The sequence below is a fragment of the Serinus canaria genome, chromosome 12 (assembly GCF_022539315.1).
Source record: "Serinus canaria isolate serCan28SL12 chromosome 12, serCan2020, whole genome shotgun sequence".
NCBI lineage: Eukaryota > Metazoa > Chordata > Aves > Passeriformes > Fringillidae > Serinus > Serinus canaria.
Window position 1 is genome coordinate 5,181,560 of NC_066326.1, and position 17,982 is coordinate 5,199,541.

Consider the following 17,982-nt stretch of genomic DNA (forward strand, 5'->3'; position numbering starts at 1 on the left):
CTGCTGGTGACAGTCAGGAGAAGACAGACACCAGCAGCTGAGCTGTCCCAGCTGGAGAACATGGGAACTCCCTGTCCACAGCTCTGAGAGACTCCATGGGCTGCTGGCACAGACCATCACACTGGATGGCATCTCCAAGGTGAAGGTAGGTTGCAGGGGGCCAGCAGGAATCCAGCTGTCTTTGAGAATCTGCCCCACATCCAGGACTGCATGCACAAGGAGAACAGCCTCTCCCTCCTGCTTCCACCATTCATCTAGAGATGCCAAGTGAATGATGACAAAAATAGGCAAATAAAAATAAATGCTCTTCCCTGCCTGGACCTCTATTTATCACAATTTTCTGGGCACACAGAAAAAGACAGTATATGCAACTCAGGCAGGCTCATGCAGACAGCAGATTGGTGCTTGCACCCAAACAGGGGCCTCTGGCCTCTGCTTTCTGCATTCTGCCTCCTCTGCCTCCCTCTCCTCCTCCCCCACAGTTGCCTTTTCCCCATGAAGAGGTTTGACACCACACATCCAGGCTCATATTTCACAGGGTCTGGAGAAGGCTCACCACCTTGGCAATGCAAAGCTCCTCAGTTCCAGTGTTCCTGGGACAAGGAAGCTTTGCTTTTCACAGATTGCATTCTCCACCCTCCCAGCTGCTTCCACCCACCCTACAAAGCTCCTTCCCATATCCCAGCCTCCCCCCTGGCTGCTGCCTGGGCAACAGGCACTGCACACTGCAGCTCCTCCCTGCCTAAATGTTCCTTCCCAGGTGAGCCAAGCGTAGTCTCACGGCAAATTTTACCTCAATTCCACCAAATGCCAGATTTCTGACACTCATCCTAGGTTCACAACATGTTAGAAGCTTTTTCAAGAACCTGGCAGAGCAGTTTTGCTTGGCCTCCTCCCCTCCTCACAGAGTTTTTCCTCCACTGGGAGCCATCCCACATGGATACCCAGCAGCTGAGCATGTGAAGACTGAGCTGCCTACACGTGATTGCCTGAACAGCAATGCTGTGAAGCCCAGAGTAAAACCAGCCAAGAAATCCTCATCCAGGGCCCTGAGCCTCCCTGTGTTTCTTGCTCCTGGCTGTTTTCCTTTCCCCTAGTGGGGCAGGAAACACCAAGAGGATTCCTTTGGTGCAGGGAGAGCACAGGGTTACCAGCTCCCTGGACACAGCTTGGCCCAGACAAACACTCACAGCCCACATTCCTTGCAGGAGTGCAGCAATATTTGATGTTCTGTGTGCACGTCACCTCTGCTCAGCCAGGAGCTCCACTTCATGTCTAGAGCTTTTGATAGATACATTCCCAGGAAAATCTTCCTCATCCTGAGGCTTCTTTTTCTCAGTCCTCACCACTTTTCTCCCTCTCTTGCAGGACATCTAATCCAACCTCAGTGACCAAACTGAATCTATTTCCTTTCTTGCCCTTCCTATGTCTTCAGTGACAACGTGAAATCCTTCTGTCTGTATGGCAAGGTTTTCTTCTCCTACAGCATTTTCCAGTGACAAGAGAAGATGCACTGTTTTTACTGGAGACAAACAAGAAAGGCATAGCTAGAAAGATACAGCATTTTTTCATGAAGGGAATAAACACCAAGGATTTGCCTGGCTGTGACCACAGCCTCCACTGATCAACACAAAGACCACACACACCAAAAGCCTGAAAGAGCAGAGCTGAACAACATGTGCAGAGAAGCCCCTTCCCATGGGATCATCCCAGGGGCTGGTGCAGACAGATTTTGTCCCACCTCAAGTGCAGGATGTTGGGAGATGTGCTGTGTTTCCAGCACAGGTGCAGACACGTGGATGTGGATGAGGAGGAGCAGCCAAGGCAGCAGCACAGCACACTCAGAGGGGATGCTCCACCTGCTGCTCTTGGCCCCTTTCCACCCTCTTATCTCCTGGCACATCCCTGCTCTGCCTCTCTCCCTGCTGCCTCAGCCACACCAAACCTGCTTGGCAGAAGCAGCAGTTTTGTCAACCATCCCCAAGTTCACAGGGAAGGTCCAAGCTGGAAGATGACACAACCACAGGGGAAAAGAAACCAACCAAAAAAAAACCCCAACCAAACCAAACCAAACCCCACAACAACCACAGGAGCACAATAAGCAGCTTGCACTGGAAAACGACAATTAAAAAACGAGTTTGAATGTTGACAAAAGCAGGGAGAAGTGAGAGCAGAACACAAAAGGAAGAATTCTCACAGTTGTTCCTCCCAGCCTACCTGAAACATGTGGCTACTCCTTGTCAAAGGGATGTCTGGTCTTCCCAATTACTGTGTTTGGGAGGCAAAGACTCTGCTTTTTACAGTTTTCCAAAGCCTAAGAGGGGAGAGAAAGAAAAAAGAACACATCTATATTTGTCAGGGAAGTTTATATCACAAAAGTTTGTGTCCTAGTTATTTTTAAAGTATGTAGGACAACGCACACAAAAATTCTCAACCCTTATCTGGAACTTGCCATTAGCTGACAAGATCAGTACTTGCTGAGGATTAACAAGTTGAATTGTCTGTGCAGTACATTATCATCATGAAAAAAAAATTATTAGCACTCAATAAATTTAAAATATAACCAGCAAAACATGGCTGTACTCAGGATATCATGGCAGGTAAACATAAGCATCATGTAATGGAGATCTGTTGTCCATTTAGTTGCAGTTCAGAGATACCAAAAAGCAAAGAAATATGAGTTAAAACAGCCCATAAACTGATAGCAGTTCATGGCTTCTTGTGATGCTATTAGCCTTTATCTATAGCTGGAGAGATCATCCTGATCTGAAAATCCAGAAGCTTTTCATGGATTCCCAAATTCATCCCAGCACAAACTCAGCACCTCCAGCTGACTCTTAAAAGAGCCAGCTTGAACCCATTACATAAAATGCTGTTGGAATAGTCCCAGTTTGAAAACAAACTATTAGTTTTGTCAGGCTGCAGCTGATTTTCCAGACCAGAAAAACCACATTACAGGCAAGATTCCCCCTACTGTGGGCAAATCATGGGTCAGAGGCTGCATGAACTGAAAATTAGTGTGTATCTATAGGCAGAGGGGACATTTGGCATCTGATATATCACTTTCATTATGTCAAATATCAGTCCTAATATCACAGGTTTAGCATCTACTTGTGCTGCTGAAAAGTCAACTTTTACATGAAGGCGCAGGGGTTTTTAATTTTTACAACATAAATAAAATAAATCCAAGAACAGCAAAGGCATTCAAAAACTTTGGGAAGCAAATTCCCTTTGGTGAGCTCAGATATGGTTACTGGGTTATATTCACTCACTCTACACTTGCTATGTTCCTAAATTTCAGTTAAACTTAATAAAAAAATAGGTCTCCATTATTATTTCAGCAGCTTTAGAAGCAGGATTGAACTAGATGGTCTTCAGAGGCCCCTTTCAACCCCAGCCATTCTGGGGTCTATCATTATCATGAAGTAATATAAAAAAAAGGAGGTTTCAACAGTTTTAAAAAAGCACCCTCTGTCAAATTTGACATATTTCAGACATCAGCATAGAAACAAAACTATCTAGAAAACAAATTTCCTCCTAAAACATTGCAGCAAGTCAGCCCCAGCTTGATAGCCCCTCTCTCTCCTCTTGGCAGACTCCTCCTGCCCAGCCAGCCTTCCCCCTTCTCCTGGCATAGGGACAACTGTAGGAAAAGCTGCCAAATCCATACAAAAAGTTGTTACACAGACCAAAGCTCAAAAATACATCAACCCTTCTCCAGTCCCATCAGAAGCAAAAAATTTCCCCACCAAACCATGAGAGCTCAAAGCCCAAACCATGAGAGCTCAAAGCCCAAACCATGAGAGCTCAAAGCCCAAAACCATGAGAGCTCAAAGCCCAAACCATGACGACAACCAGAAAAACCCCCAGAATTCTATTTCCCAAAGACTCACCTTAAAAAACAAATAGCCCAAAATTGGATCTGAAGTCACAGTTAGTTCCTGTTTCTGCTTTCCTCTACCTTAGACTACCTTTTTTTTTTTTTTCCTTTTCTTTTTTTCCCTCCCTTCTAAGTTCTTTTGGCTGCTTCACCAGCTTCAAATGCAACAAACCCCATCATCCTCCTCTTCCTCTCAGTATCTTTCCTCCCTGCAGTGAGCTTTTATAACCTCAAACCACCTGAACCCAGGGAGGAGCTGGTTTGGAGGCTCAAAGCAGCATCAGGTGCCAAGTGCTGTTTTGGTTAGAGCAAATCCCAGTGCTCAGGCACACCAGGCTGGTGTGGGGAAGGTACCAGGGGGGTTCTGTACCAGGAGCTCTGCTGGGGGCTTAGGGTTTCTCCTGGCTGAAAATGTTTCAGACACCCAGGTCTGCTCCAGTGCACATCCAAAGCACATCCTGGCATAGCCCAGCAGCTCTTTTGGAAAGGAAGCTTTGTTGGTGCCAAAGGAAAATGCAAGAGGGCAGATCAGCTCTGCAGTGTTGCACTTCTGGTCTTTTTAAGTCCAGGTGCTACCCTGAAAATAGCACTTTGAGGTTTTCTAACTCTGCCTTGGCCTCAGCTGCAGAGCAAATCTCAGCTCTTGCATTACACCAGGGGACTGACCAAACAGCTGATTTGCAAACCCATGTATTTGCTTCCACTTTGTCATAAATACAGAGAGTGGTGGGGGAAAAAAAACATTAACAAATGGAGAGGCTTCTGTGCTACATCCCCTGCAGTATTGACTCTTATAATGGAATCACTCTGTGTTATTAAATTATATTTCAGTTTATTACTTCTAAAATGGCCTGGATTGTGCAGGAGCACAGTGTGGTTTCCACACACTTATTTTAGCATGCTTGGACATCCCCAGACTAGAGGTGCTACATGAGGAAATGTGGTTATGGATGAAATGCACTGCTGTGCAATACCATAGCCTAGGGTTCCTAGGAAAATCCTTGAAAAGATAAAGCAGGCAGACAGCAACAATTTTTGCCTTCAGTTATGTTCATGAAAAAACCCACCCCCAACCAAAAAAATTGTCATAAAGCAACACAGAAGACACACTTAAAGATGGTGGAAATTAGTTTGGGGGAAATATCTACCACTGGAACAAAAAAAATGAAAAAGTGGGAATTATCATGAATATGTGGCATACAGCAGGCAATATTCCCTGATGCCATTGCTTAAACAATTAGGATTTAATTCCTTGTCTGAACTATGGGCTTGTCATTATTTAAGAAAAGCACTCTAAGCACTCTCTTCCACCTCTGCTCCCTGTTTGCTGGACCAGGCAGGGAGCTGCAGCCAGAGCCCGGAGTGCTGTGCTGGTGCTGGAAATGGTGATTTTTCTGAGTGGGGAATTAGTGCATGAAATGAGCAGGATAAAAAAAAAAAAAATCATATACTGTTCTGCCTTTGCTTCAAAACAGGTTGGTTGATTGACAGCAAACCCTATATAATAGTTCCTTCCAGGCAGATGGCAAGATCATGATTTGCTCTTCAGTCACAATTTTCTGCTGCCTCTCACAACCCAACCCATCTCCACAATCTACCAATAAAGAGGGGCCTGGGCTGCTTTATATGTGTTTTACAAGGCTCACATCAAAGCTTAGGCATTAATATTGTGACTGGTTATCATATTCCATTTTGTAAAAATTTGCCTCGAATTTGCCTCCAACATCTCCTGGCTGATCCTGTGCAGATAATAGCTGCAGAAATCCACACAAAAGCAGCTTGTAAATTCCTGAGCCACCCCTGACAGACAATACTCTTCAGAATGCTTGTGTAGGTGGTGAAAATCTTGCCATACATCTCCAGCTCTCTCAGCACATATTGTTTTTAGGCTGCCATCTGCGAATGCACAGTCCCACCCTAAGAGAGATGCAGCAATGAATGCTCCAATCTCCAGACTGCTCTGATTTCAGATTTTTATTCCCAATTCCCAACCCTCAGACCCTGTCATTCTTCACCCTGAGTGTAGCTGCAAAGTTCAACAGACCTGCTCACACCCCTGCTAATTTTCAGTGGAAAAGAGCATTTATGGAGCATTGCTTTAATGAAGCAAAGCAATGCTTCAGACAATGTGTCCCTGCAAGCAGATTCGTTTGTCTGTGTGTCAGCTGTAGAGAGGTGCTGGGACAATCAGGAACTCTGGAATTACTCATTTCCCATGCATGTGAGCTAAAAGGATGTGTATTAAGTTGGTGGCAGGGGAAGAAGACAGCCCCTAAAGGCACAAAATGGGCAACATCTTGAACAAAGCAAGCCATGCCCATCACAGTGCAGAATGTCAGGATCAAATTATCCCAGTGAATAAGGAATGATGAACATTACACTTGATTGATTTTCTTCTTCACTGGAATTGTCAGCAGTATTCTTTTTGTTACTGCTGATTCTGCTTCACTACCAAGCACATTAGCAAAATTTATATTATATCTAATTTTTTTCTTGTTAGGCAACAAATTTATAATAGCTTTTACATTAAGTAAAAGCTATTTACATTAAGTTTCCTATGCAGAATCCATCACTAAAATACATTGGAAGCTACAAATTTAACGCTAGGAAACTGAAAAGTATGTTATCACTTGCCAACTGAAATTTATCTGTTTTGATCCTTTTTTTATATTCCTCTTCTCCCACACATCCCTTTTACTACCCCACCTTCTTCTCAGGTTTTCAAAGATTTTGTTGTCATTTAGTCCTGAACAAAATGCAAGAATCCACTGCAGGCTCTGTACATCAAACCATGGTTCATGTCACACCCTGACTTCTGTGCACCAAGCAGGGAAGTCAGAATAAAGACTCATACCCAATACATTGGAATTGCTTCTTGTAGTTCTTGGAAAGAAAAAGGTGAATAAAGGAGGACCAAGCAAACAAAATAGGGATGGGAAAATGAAACTATGAAGGGCTGTGTGTTTAAAGGAGGTACAACTGGTAGTTTTGCTTTCTTTCCCAGCTTGTACAGCAATCCTCTCTTTCATTCCCTAAATGGTACAAAAATGGTTTGATAGACTGAAGTTATGTTTTCCTTGATTTCAGTAATCAAGGCAAGTCAGGACAATCTTTTCCATTGAAAACAGAATTCTTTTTACATCTCAGCAACAGCAGTAGTTTTTGTTTCATCTACCTCTGCTTCAGCAGAAGATTGCAACTGCCTTTTTGCAAGCTTTTGGATGCCAGAAATATAAACACCCTCTTCAGAGCCTGGCAGATGAATTCTCCTGCAGTGAAATAGAATACCTTTCAGAGAGCTTGAAAGCAACTAATAGATTTTGAGGAAAATGCTGAAAATTGGCTTAATGTTGCATAAGTAAAGATATTTATGCAACCTGTAATGCAACTGAACCACAAGCAGAAGGCCAGGCCCTGCTTATGATACCAAATCCTTCTTTTGCCAGCTTGCACAGATCTTTAATGGACATGGGGTCATTTGCTGCCCTTCTGAACCTCCCCTGACACAGTAATCATTGTTAAATTTTAAATATGAATCATTTTCCAGGCAATATCCAGTTGGCTCCTCCTTCCATTTTCCCGCAGGGGGCTGAAAAGATGTTAAACTGTTCTCTTCACAATTAAATTCATGAAACACTTAAATTCTATGGCAGTCAGACACCAAGGAACAGGAAAATCATTTAATCTCATAATGTTTGAGAGCCCCTAGGCAAATGTAAACACTGTATGTGATAGAGGAAGGATTTATTGCTGCTGCTGAACGGAGATTCTGCAGATTTATTTGTATTTCCAGTAGATTTTTGAGGACAACTTATTTATTACAGAATTTTGGTAAAATGATTATTTAGGAAGTTCGAACACACCAGACTCATTTGTGTGGAGATGCATTTTAAACAAAAAGATACAGAACCAAATCAATCTGTATTGAGCACTGGCCTGTGATAGTGAATCATTGCTGCACTCACTCTCCTGCCAGAGCATAAAAGGGTTTGAGGTCTCACATATCCCAGGTTCTGGAGGCCAGGAGACATTTGATAAGTGACCACTGCAAGTGATGCTGGAGACACATTAAATTTAGCTAGGGAAGTATCTAAGTCACTCTTATGGTCTTGTAAATATTTTACCCAAGAACAGTTTCCTTAATTTTGCTGAGAAAAACATCAATAAACTCTGCTTCAAAATGTTGTTTTAACTATTCATTTTTATATAGCTCAGAATGCCAAAGGGCATCAGTCTGAGTCAGTACATCTCTGTTTGGATATCAAATTCATAGAAACATTGGTAAAAATAGGACTTTCTGTCCTGGCACTTACTTTTGCAGGAAGCACTTGGCTCTACTGGAGCCTCCTGTGCCTCAGCAGTACTGGGCAGCTTTGGGAGCTGCTTGGGGAACTAAAGGAGGATATTTCCAGTACTTATGGCAGAGGTTGAGACACGAGCTTCCAACAGCAGCCAGCAGTGGATTGTGCCTGTAGGAGCAGCCACCCACACACTCATGTCTGTCCCTGTGGATATCCCAGCTCCAGCTGTGGTTTGCCATCCTGGTCCTGCCCAACACGCTGACTCTCACTGACTTTTCTGGGAAGAAGCAAAGAAGCTCTTCCTTCTCAGCTCCATCCATGAGATCCAGCGGAGCTGGCTGAGCTCTGACCATGGCCTGTGGCCATGCCCCAGCACAGCTAAAGAAGATCCCAGAGTCCTGCACCTGAGCATCACCTCCTGACACCTCAGCACACATCTCTGCTGAAGGCTGCCTGCGTAGAACCAAGGAATTAAAAATTGTTTTTGTTCCCTTCTTACTCACCATGCTTATGTAGTAGAACCAAGAGGAGGCAGGAGACTCCTTTAAACAAAAGCATAATTTCTGAGTTTCTCCTCAAAGATGCCCCAGAAATCACTCTGGAGGATCTGTCAAGCTGGCATTCCCCAGAGAGTGCTTCAGCTCTTTGCTCTGGCTAACTTGAAGCGAGAACTTGAACCATATCTCAGATAACTGCTGTAGAGAATCAATTTTCAATTTCCTGCTGAACTTCAGATATATATTTAAATACTCAGTACTTCTGGCATCTGGAAAGAAACCAACAATAAAATCAAATGGTCAAGCTGCTCATCCGATAAGGGGAAAATCTGCAATGAATCAAACCAATGAGATCCTCAGACAGGGGCCTGAAGGGGAAATTTCCTCAGGATCAGTGTAAAATCAGTGCCGTGATCTTAAAGACTTCTAAACAAAAAATACCCAGTTACTCAGTGGCAAATTTGTCTAAACCAGAATATTTCTGTAAAATTCACAGTTCATTTTAAAGCAGTTTAATTTTTAGTGGAGAGGAAAAAAATAGATGAAGTTCACTGTGAAGTTAAAATCAGTGACTTAATTAGAAACAAGGTTTAGCCAAAGAAGGAGAACCTCTGTTCTCAGCAGAGAGACACTGGAGAAATGCTGATCTTCCTGAAGGCAATGAGTGTTTTGTCACTTTTCATGACCAGACTTTTATCCTAATCACAATCTCTACACCTCAGTGTACACTGGGATTGTGATATGGGTCTCTCAGCTCAGCAGTCTGCAGCTTTGCCTTTATTTTTCTCAATCTTCAATGTCCTTAATAGTAAGTAAATAAGTTAATACAACAGCCCCCAAAGAAAATTCATGCTTTAAACAAGGCCATTGGAAAGATTAATATAAAATGCCCTAGAGCACTTTTGGCTGAGGTTTTATTTGAACAAAATTTTAACAAATAGACCAATGATTTCCAAGAACATTAAAGTGTTATCAAGTGGGAAACAAAGTTCCCTGGCTCAGCTTCCAGACAGAGCAGCAAATGCATCTTTTTTGCATTTGGAAGGCAAAATGTTAACTATGATCATGGAAAATCACATTTGTGAGGTTGTATTAAACTGGATTACACAAACTAGGAAGGGAGATGACAAAAAAACTCCCAGCACCTATAAAAGTCCTGCAGTTTTGCAGGGTGTTGCTGGTTTAAGGGAATCAGAACAATAAAATGCCTCCCTCTCCTTCACCAGCTGTTGTAAGGCTGTTTCTGAGAGTACCTGGTGGTAAGAAGGAACAAATACTTTTCTCTACAAAGCTCTGAAGGTAGGAACTTTGAAGGTAAAACACTTCAAAGTCAGAGTGATTGCAAACTGAAGAGGAAAAACCATGCAAACCAGTGTCTCCAGGAGGTTTTATTTCCAGCTCTGCTGCTCCCTCCCTCAGTTTGTCCAGACAGCTGATGTGCTGGGAGCCTTCTCCAGTCTGCAACCAACCATCAGCACCTTGCAAAAAGGAAACAGAGGGAAATGACAGCAAAGTCTCAAGAATAAGCTTATCTTGATGCCCCTCTGTGGGAGGGAATCAGGAAACAAAATAATAGTCATAATAGGCAGGCTGGTGACAACTGCAGAATGTCTTGGGTTTAAGAGGTGTGAGAATAGAATTGGGAAAAATTAATTGGGTTCCAATTCTTGCTTCACTCTGTGAAAATGCATGAGCATCTATGGGCAAAAATGCCAATAGTACTAATAGTAATTGTAATAATAAATGTGACAGGAATTGCCTGAAAAATATTAATTTGCAGGTTAGGGCTTTTCAAAACTCCTATTCTGAGAGACATTCAGAGGCTGTTTCTTGCAGAATAACAGAACATCCATTTTAGAAGGATTTAGGTTCAACCCCCTGCATGGCAGCCCAGCAAGGCTCCATCCTGCTGTGGATTGAGGGACAGAGGAGCTGTGTCCAAGGAAAAGCAGAGTCTGTGCATTGCCTGTGTTCCTTCCTCCAGCTCTGTGTGCCTGCCCATTGCTCCCCCTGACACTTCAGATGGTGCCAGTGTAAATGCAAGGAAAGGGGTGAGATAAAAAGGAGGATCCCACCAGAGCTACAGCTCAGCTCAGCTTAACCCTCATGGCACCATGGCCAGCTTGGACTGGGCTTTGAGCAACCTGGTCTAGTGGAAGGTGTCCCTGCCCATGGCAGAAAGCTTGGCACAAGATGATGTTTAAGGCTCCTTCCAATCTATTCTATGATTTTATGATTCAGTTATCCCTGAATTTGAAATGCAGTCTGCATGTTCTGCACAGAAGGGTCTTGGAAAGCTGTGCTCTAATTCTACTCTCATGGAAATCAATAGTAGATTTCCCATTGTTTCAAAGAGCTGGATCTATAACAGTTTTCAAAATGCCCCCCTGATGTTGCAGTGCCCTCACCTGCCTTGAAAAGTTTCTCATACACCTGAGTCAAAAATGTCCTTGTTCAGAGGAGTGACAACATTGACAAAAGAGAAATCTCTTTGCTGGTCACCAGCTGAGCCTGGGAGTGGGTGAGCTCAGCTGCATCTTCACCTGGAGAAGTGCAGAGTCTGTGTGGCATGGCATGAACTACTGAGGGGGGCAGCAAGGCTGTGATGAGTGGCAGGATATCCCCCCAGCAAAGACCTTTCTTCTGGTGCATTAGCTCCACAGGTGCTGGTGACACATCAGGATTTGATGTAGTTAAGAGAGGAAATCAAACTCAAAGTCATTTGGCTCTAAGGGCAATTGAACCATCCTGGTATTGCTGAGTGATTATGTGTATTTGGAAGAGTGAAAAGCAAATACCCAAAGGCTTCTTGTTGATGATGTTGCAGTTTCAAGCAGTGTCTCTGTGGCAGAATGGGGTGCTGATAACACAGGAGATAAGGCAGGTGCTCCTGCTATCAGCACCTGAGGAGCAAGAACCTATCTGCTTCATATTTACCAAACCTACCCAGCACTCATATTGTGTTTGCCTAATGATTAAATGGAATGACTTTCTTTTAATCAGGATGTCAGCTTGAGCAGCATAATGGAATTAGTCAGGGGTGAAGACAGGGTTCTGAGCCAAAAGGGGCATTTCATCACAACTTGTGCAATCTGTAACTTTGCTGTTTCCTCAGTGGGCCACTGTGGGATGCTGGGTTCCTTGTTCAAACACAATATATCCAAAATCAAAGCAAATGCCCAGTTCCTGTAATTTATTGTACTCTCTTAGCCTGCAAGTTTACCCAAACCTCAGACAAGGATTTTTTTCCCCTTAAGATACATGTATTAATAATTTGCTCATGTCACATGGATGACATCTAACAGTTTATCCCAGTTATCATTAATAACTATTAATGACTGCTATTACAATGAAGCTGCATCAGCTCATAGCCTCACTTGCATTCATCTCATTTTTCATTTAATTAAGAAATTCAGAATGCTTCTCTTACAGGCAAGCTCTCTTACTTAAAAGGGCAGGGATCTGTGCATTTGATTGCTTTTTGAAACGTGGTAGATTACACTATGTAGCTACTCTTATTGAGGTGTGGAATATATTATGTGTTTCCTTAATCCTCAAATACAAGTTATTGTCACTCCCAGGGAAGCTCCAGCATATGGAAGTTTTAGATGCAAACAAATCCAAATTGAATGGAGTAATGTTTTTTCAATGCTGAGAAGGTTTAGCAAATTCATGTCGACACTAATGAGTATTACTGGGCTTATGGAAGGTCATGGAAAATTAGACTGGCTTTTTAAGCCATTATTACAGATTTTCTCATTGTTACATGCTAAGCTCTCTACTCTTAATACAGCTTGCTCTTGCTTTTGGCCATTGGACAGGGTCTGAGCTTCAATGGCATGGCCATCTCTTCATACTCTGTTTCTTTGGTAACCATGTATTTTCCCCAACGTTAAGGATTTGGCAGGATTTAATTTCTAACTTTGACTGGCTTCTTCCAGAAATTTGCCTTGTATCTATTCTGCAAACAAAGGTGTCATGCAATACACAGTGTTTATTTACCTCATTTCTCATCAGTACCTGGTGGAATGTTGTAAAAAATGTCTGTAATGAGAAAAAAAATCAGTTTCTTGAAGATACTGAGTTTGGGCCTGATGAAATACCAGTGGAGTCAGTTGTTATCAGTGTGTAATTTTCATGTAGAGTCAGCACACATACCACGTTTTTCATTCATCAAGGACATCATCCTGTGTTTCAGCACAGTACCATGAAACTGCCAGTAGCCACAACTTGCTCAAGGTTGGAAGCTGATCTGTGGAGAATGTTTCACCCACTGCAGTTTCTTGACATTAGAGGGCTCCATATTCCACAGAGTATGGCAAAAGCAAATCTCATTTTGAGGTCAATGGAGATGACATTGGAAAGAGAATTATCAGCTCTTCTTGGAGCTGATGTTTGATGGTGCTGCAAATTCAGCTTTTGAAGCTTCTGAATTCAGAAGCACCAGCTGAAAATTTCTGGGTTATATTTTGGAAGAACTGATGAACTAGAGCATCTTTTCTGTTCTCTTTAGCTCCCAGCAATGAGAAGTGGAGCTGCCATGGTCCATGTCCAGTGGCTGCACAGGTACAGCTGCAGGCAGGTGCCACTCCCATGGCCCACAGTATGGAGGGCACAACAGGCAGCAGGTCCTGCTCCCTGTCTTGCAGAATTCATCAGTTTCCTTCTCTTGTCCTGCTGAGGGAGATGGATGGTTCCATGACCATCACAGAATGTCCCAGAGCAGAGTTTGGTGGCCCTTCAGGAAGCTGCTGTCCTTGTGCAGAGCTGGGCACAGCCCTAAAGAAGCACTGGCAGAAAATCTGCATTGGAATGTAAGAGCTCTTCCTTGACATGGATGAGGTAAAAAGGTAATCATTGTGGAACAGGAACAAATATTTGACTGCCATTATCTCATCTCTATGGCTAAACCTATTAACAAAAAAATACTTTTAAAGTATTTTAAATGGCCAGACTCCAGAAGGAGCTTTTACATATAGTGACATAGCCTGAGAAAGTGCATCTTGTCTTTGTTGCACTTCCAAGAATCCAGTCCTGAATATATCTTCCTAAGAAATAAATATGCTGATTAACTAACCCCCTTCTAAGGAGGATAAAGGAGCTTCTCCAGGTGGTACAGTTCCAAGCCTGCAAAAGTGAACTAGTTTTTATTGAGGCAGCCATGTAGAGAGGGGCTTCATCCAAGCCATGTGCCCACACTCACACTCAACCCCACCTGCCCTTCCTTCCTGACCACCAGTATTCTGAACAAGTGGCCACTGCAGGGCCAAACAGGTTGTTTGACTTCTCAGAGACTACAAAAAAATCAAAATTTTGAAGAGCATTAAAACTCCCTTTGTCCTGTGCTCGTACATGGTTTTCAACAACTAATGACTGATATATTGGTGTAACTTTCCTGGTAAATATTGAAAAAGAGTTGGATTATTTTGGTAAGGAGGGCCAAAGCGTAATGTTACAAACACTTTGATTTCCTAAATTAAGCAGAGCTGGCCAAAGAAAATATCATTCTGTTAATTTTTGGCTTTGTCTTCACACATGGACCATGTTTTACTCAAATGCTGCAGGCATCATTTGGTCACATATTTCTGAAAAATGTCTGTACAAATAATCATTTTAATAGCCTACAACAAAGACAGCAGAAACAGGGATAAAAGCACTGTGCAGCCACCAGTAAAGCACTGAAAATCTGAGTGTCTTTTTCAAAGTTACAGAGCTGGACACTCCAACTTCAGCACTTGCAAATTGTGCATACCCAAGATAGCAGGAAAATTCCCACTGTGAAAGGCAGCGTCTGCTTTTGAAGCAAATGTGTGAAATTTACACCAGCTGAAGATCCGGTACTTGTTGTTGAATTTATTGAGCTCCAACCAAATCCCACTGTAACCAATGGGGGAAAAAAAGAAAGGAATAAGAAAAAAGAACCTCCTTCCCTTCAGCACCTCCCAGCCCAGGCTGGCTGTGTAAGGAACCCTCTGGGCCCTGTGCACGGATATCAGCAGCTCTCAAAGCATGACCAGCTGATTATTCAAGGATACTGACTCATTCTTGGTTTACTGAAAAATCCCAGAAGTAATAGAAGTGGCATAGATTTGGTCACAAAACTGCTGTGAAAAGCTTACAGATTTATATATCTGAAACTAAGTACCCTCTGAAAAATTTGGGGGTGAGAGGGTGTAAATTGTCTCTTTCAGATCTGTGTCTACAGGGTATTGAGGCCAGTACCCAAATCACAGATCAATAATATTCTGGCAAGATGATTTCTCATTGTGCTTCATTTTGAGATAAATTCATGTAACATGGAGAGGCAGCTGCAGGAGGAGAACAAATAAAACCTCAGTATTTCCTTATGGCTGTTGAATTTTTTTCAGAATTTCTAATTTTGTGTCTGCATTTGATGGGTCAGTGATTTAAATAAATTAAAGACATAAATCACATAAAAACTGTAAGTGAGGGACTACTTTTTCACTTTATGTTTATAAAGTATATTTATTTCACAGTGGTTTATGGCCTCAGCTGTTATACTAAAATAGTTTCTTCCTTGGGATTTCTCACTGCCTGGTTCCCAGATTCAAAGGCTCCCCATTTCCATAGGTTAGGGGATCCTTGCTAGCTACAATCTGGGTGATTCTCCTGCCCTGAAGCACCTCCACCTGACAAGAAACACCCTTCCTGTGAAATTCCAGGCATCCCAGAGGCTGCAGACCCCCATCAATCTGATTTTGGCAGCCAGTCTCATCACTGGCTTTCTGGGAGCACAGCTGGGACTGAGACCAAAGTGGTGCAGCCTTAGGGATGCTTGGTGCCAAACATCTGGGATAAACACAGCCATAGCTTGCAGGGCCATCAGGGGCTGGAAAAGTGAGTTTTGCTCTCCAAGAAGTCAGTGAGGAACCTGAGGTCCCTGGAGCAGAGTGATGGGGGAGCTGACTGCACAGCTCTGAGCTGCAGGAATGGTCCAGATCTCCTGCACAGCCCCAGCAGCCAAGTGAGGAGTGTCAGACTGGTGGAAAAGGCTCAGAATGAAATATTCTAAAGATGCAGATGTGACTCGAGCTTGCCACACAGCCCAGTGGAGAAAGCAAACTGTCAATGCCACATCTGCTCACATTTCTCCATTTATTACATTTGAAACAAAATTTTGACAATGATGAAACAGAAGGAGCAGTAGTGTGTTTGTATTAAAACATTATTTGGATAAGCAGAACCAGTGACTGGTGTAAAGGAACATCTGTGATGTGTTCCTGCTATTTTTGTCTGAGTCCTGTCACTGGGAAAGGCAAAAAAAAAAATATTATCACATGTGATGTTTCAAATTTAGCTTTGTGAAAGACACATTCCTTTTGATTTCCAGTGCAATTCCCATAGACTTAAGATAAAGACAACTATCTTTTCTATGGAATCAAATAAACACTACTGTTTTGGTTTGACTAAGAATCATGCTTCTAAAACATTTTTGGTGTTTAATTTTTAATCCCAAATTGATAAATTCCAGCTCACACAATAATGTTAACTTTAAGATCCAAGCCTCCCTGAGCCCTTAATCTGGTTCTCCCTTGTTACAACTAATGGAGTTTATTTTGTCTATGAGAAAAGTAATTAACTATAGCAGAAAACAAGGCTGAGATGAAACAGACAAAAGGAAAGATACGATTTTTATAGATAAAACATGTTAGCCTTTTGTTAGGCAATAACAAAGCCACTTTGGTTATTAGTCTACACTATAGAAACACTGAGGAAATTTATTCTAGCCACAGAAAAAGCACTTCCACTGCTTTATAAAATCAAATGTTTTCTTCATGTGTGCTGGGAGGGTGGAGGGGGAACCACTTAAAAGCATTTGTAGGACTTTCAGCTCATTGTAGTTCATGTCAGGCAAGAAAGTGATAAAAGATGTTGATTTTAATAATAATTTATATCAATCAGTATTTATAGCCTGCTTGGTGTGTGGTAAATGGATGGTCCTCAGTAATAAATAACTCATTAAAACACCCAGCATTCTGATTGTTTAAATGTACAGAAGTTCACAACTGTGTGCACACCATTAAACCCCTGTGAAGGAATATACGTGCATTTTCTAGGGATCTCTTCCTCCTGGAAAGAACACCCATTTTATCACTTCCTTCCCTTTCCTGAGGCACACTGACTGCTCTGCTATTTCTCCTTCCAAGGGGAATTTGCCACTGGGAGTGATGATCCCTGGGGAGCAGTGGGGAGCTGAGCAGTGTGTGATGCAAAATGCTTCAAACTGATCCCCCCAGTTCACTGTCAACATGTTACTTCAGATTTCTTTTAAAATTCTTTTAAAATTTGTGATGATTTCAAAAAACTAACTGATGTTAATAAGGAGGGAGCAATGGGTATACACCTTTGTTCTTAGTCCAATATTCCAATTCTTATTCCAGTAATATTCCTTAGGAAGAATTTGTGTGGTGAACTAAAGAGAAAAGTCTGGCATTTTTGCAATATTAAATCATTGTCATGGGGCTGGAAGCCAGGGCCAGTATCCAGTTCAGTCCCCAACTTCCCCTGGAAAATCATTCAGGCCACTTACTTTGTTATATGTTTTCTTAGCTGACAGTGATTTATGAAGATAATGTTTCCTACATGATAAAACTCTGAAATGATCAGATATTGAAGAAATGTTAAAGTTACCTAAAGTGTAAGCTGAAACAATTAATTTAAGGCCTAATGCTCACATTGATCAAACTTTTACTACTGCCTGTATTAAAAAGCTCCTTGATTTTGTGTATTGGTGATTTTTATTAAAAGACTGACTTTAAAAAAACCTCCTCTGCACACATTAGATCAATAACCTGTCCAAGAAGCAAGGAGCTGTGGAAATGAGTTATTGAGAGAACTGTGAAGATAAATTATTTGGAATAATTAAATAAAACCCCACTGTGTGTGATTGACAGGAAGGAGACATTTTTGTGAGTATCTAGTCAACATTTTGTTGCATTTTTTGTTCTTAAAAGATGGAGAAAAATTCAAATTAGGCCTTTACATTACTGTGGCTTTGGTACCTTTCTTAATTAAATATAATCTCAAGGGAAGGACTTGTTTATGATTCTATACTTCATGCAGGACTGCTCAGAGAAGAGCAGGAAAAAAAAACCTCAGCAAAGATGTGAGAAAGGCACCAGCACATTGCACTCTGCTGGTGCAAAGGGAGCAGGAAAGAGGTGCCAGGGGGTTATAAGGAAGTTGTAGCAGATGGCAGGGGCTGGAGAAGGAGGGGGTCAAAGGCTGGAGCCAAATTCTCTGAGCAGCCACAGCTCTGGTCCCACCACCCAGCATGGGCAGC

At 42.3% G+C, this 17,982-nt stretch overlaps 1 protein-coding gene across 1 annotated transcript in view; it reads right to left on the reverse strand.

Moving 5' to 3' along the window:
- TAFA1 (TAFA chemokine like family member 1) overlaps positions 1 to 8,722 on the reverse strand; it is a 214,897-nt gene extending 206,175 nt beyond the window's left edge. The window contains exons 1-2 of the mRNA XM_050979300.1: positions 8,685 to 8,722; positions 2,218 to 2,314 (exon numbers count right to left, since the gene is read on the reverse strand). Of these exons, the coding sequence (XP_050835257.1) occupies positions 2,218 to 2,226 (9 nt within the window). The 5' untranslated portion in view covers positions 2,227 to 2,314; positions 8,685 to 8,722. The remainder of the gene's footprint in view (positions 1 to 2,217; positions 2,315 to 8,684) is intronic.
- Positions 8,723 to 17,982: the final 9,260 nt, after the last annotated feature.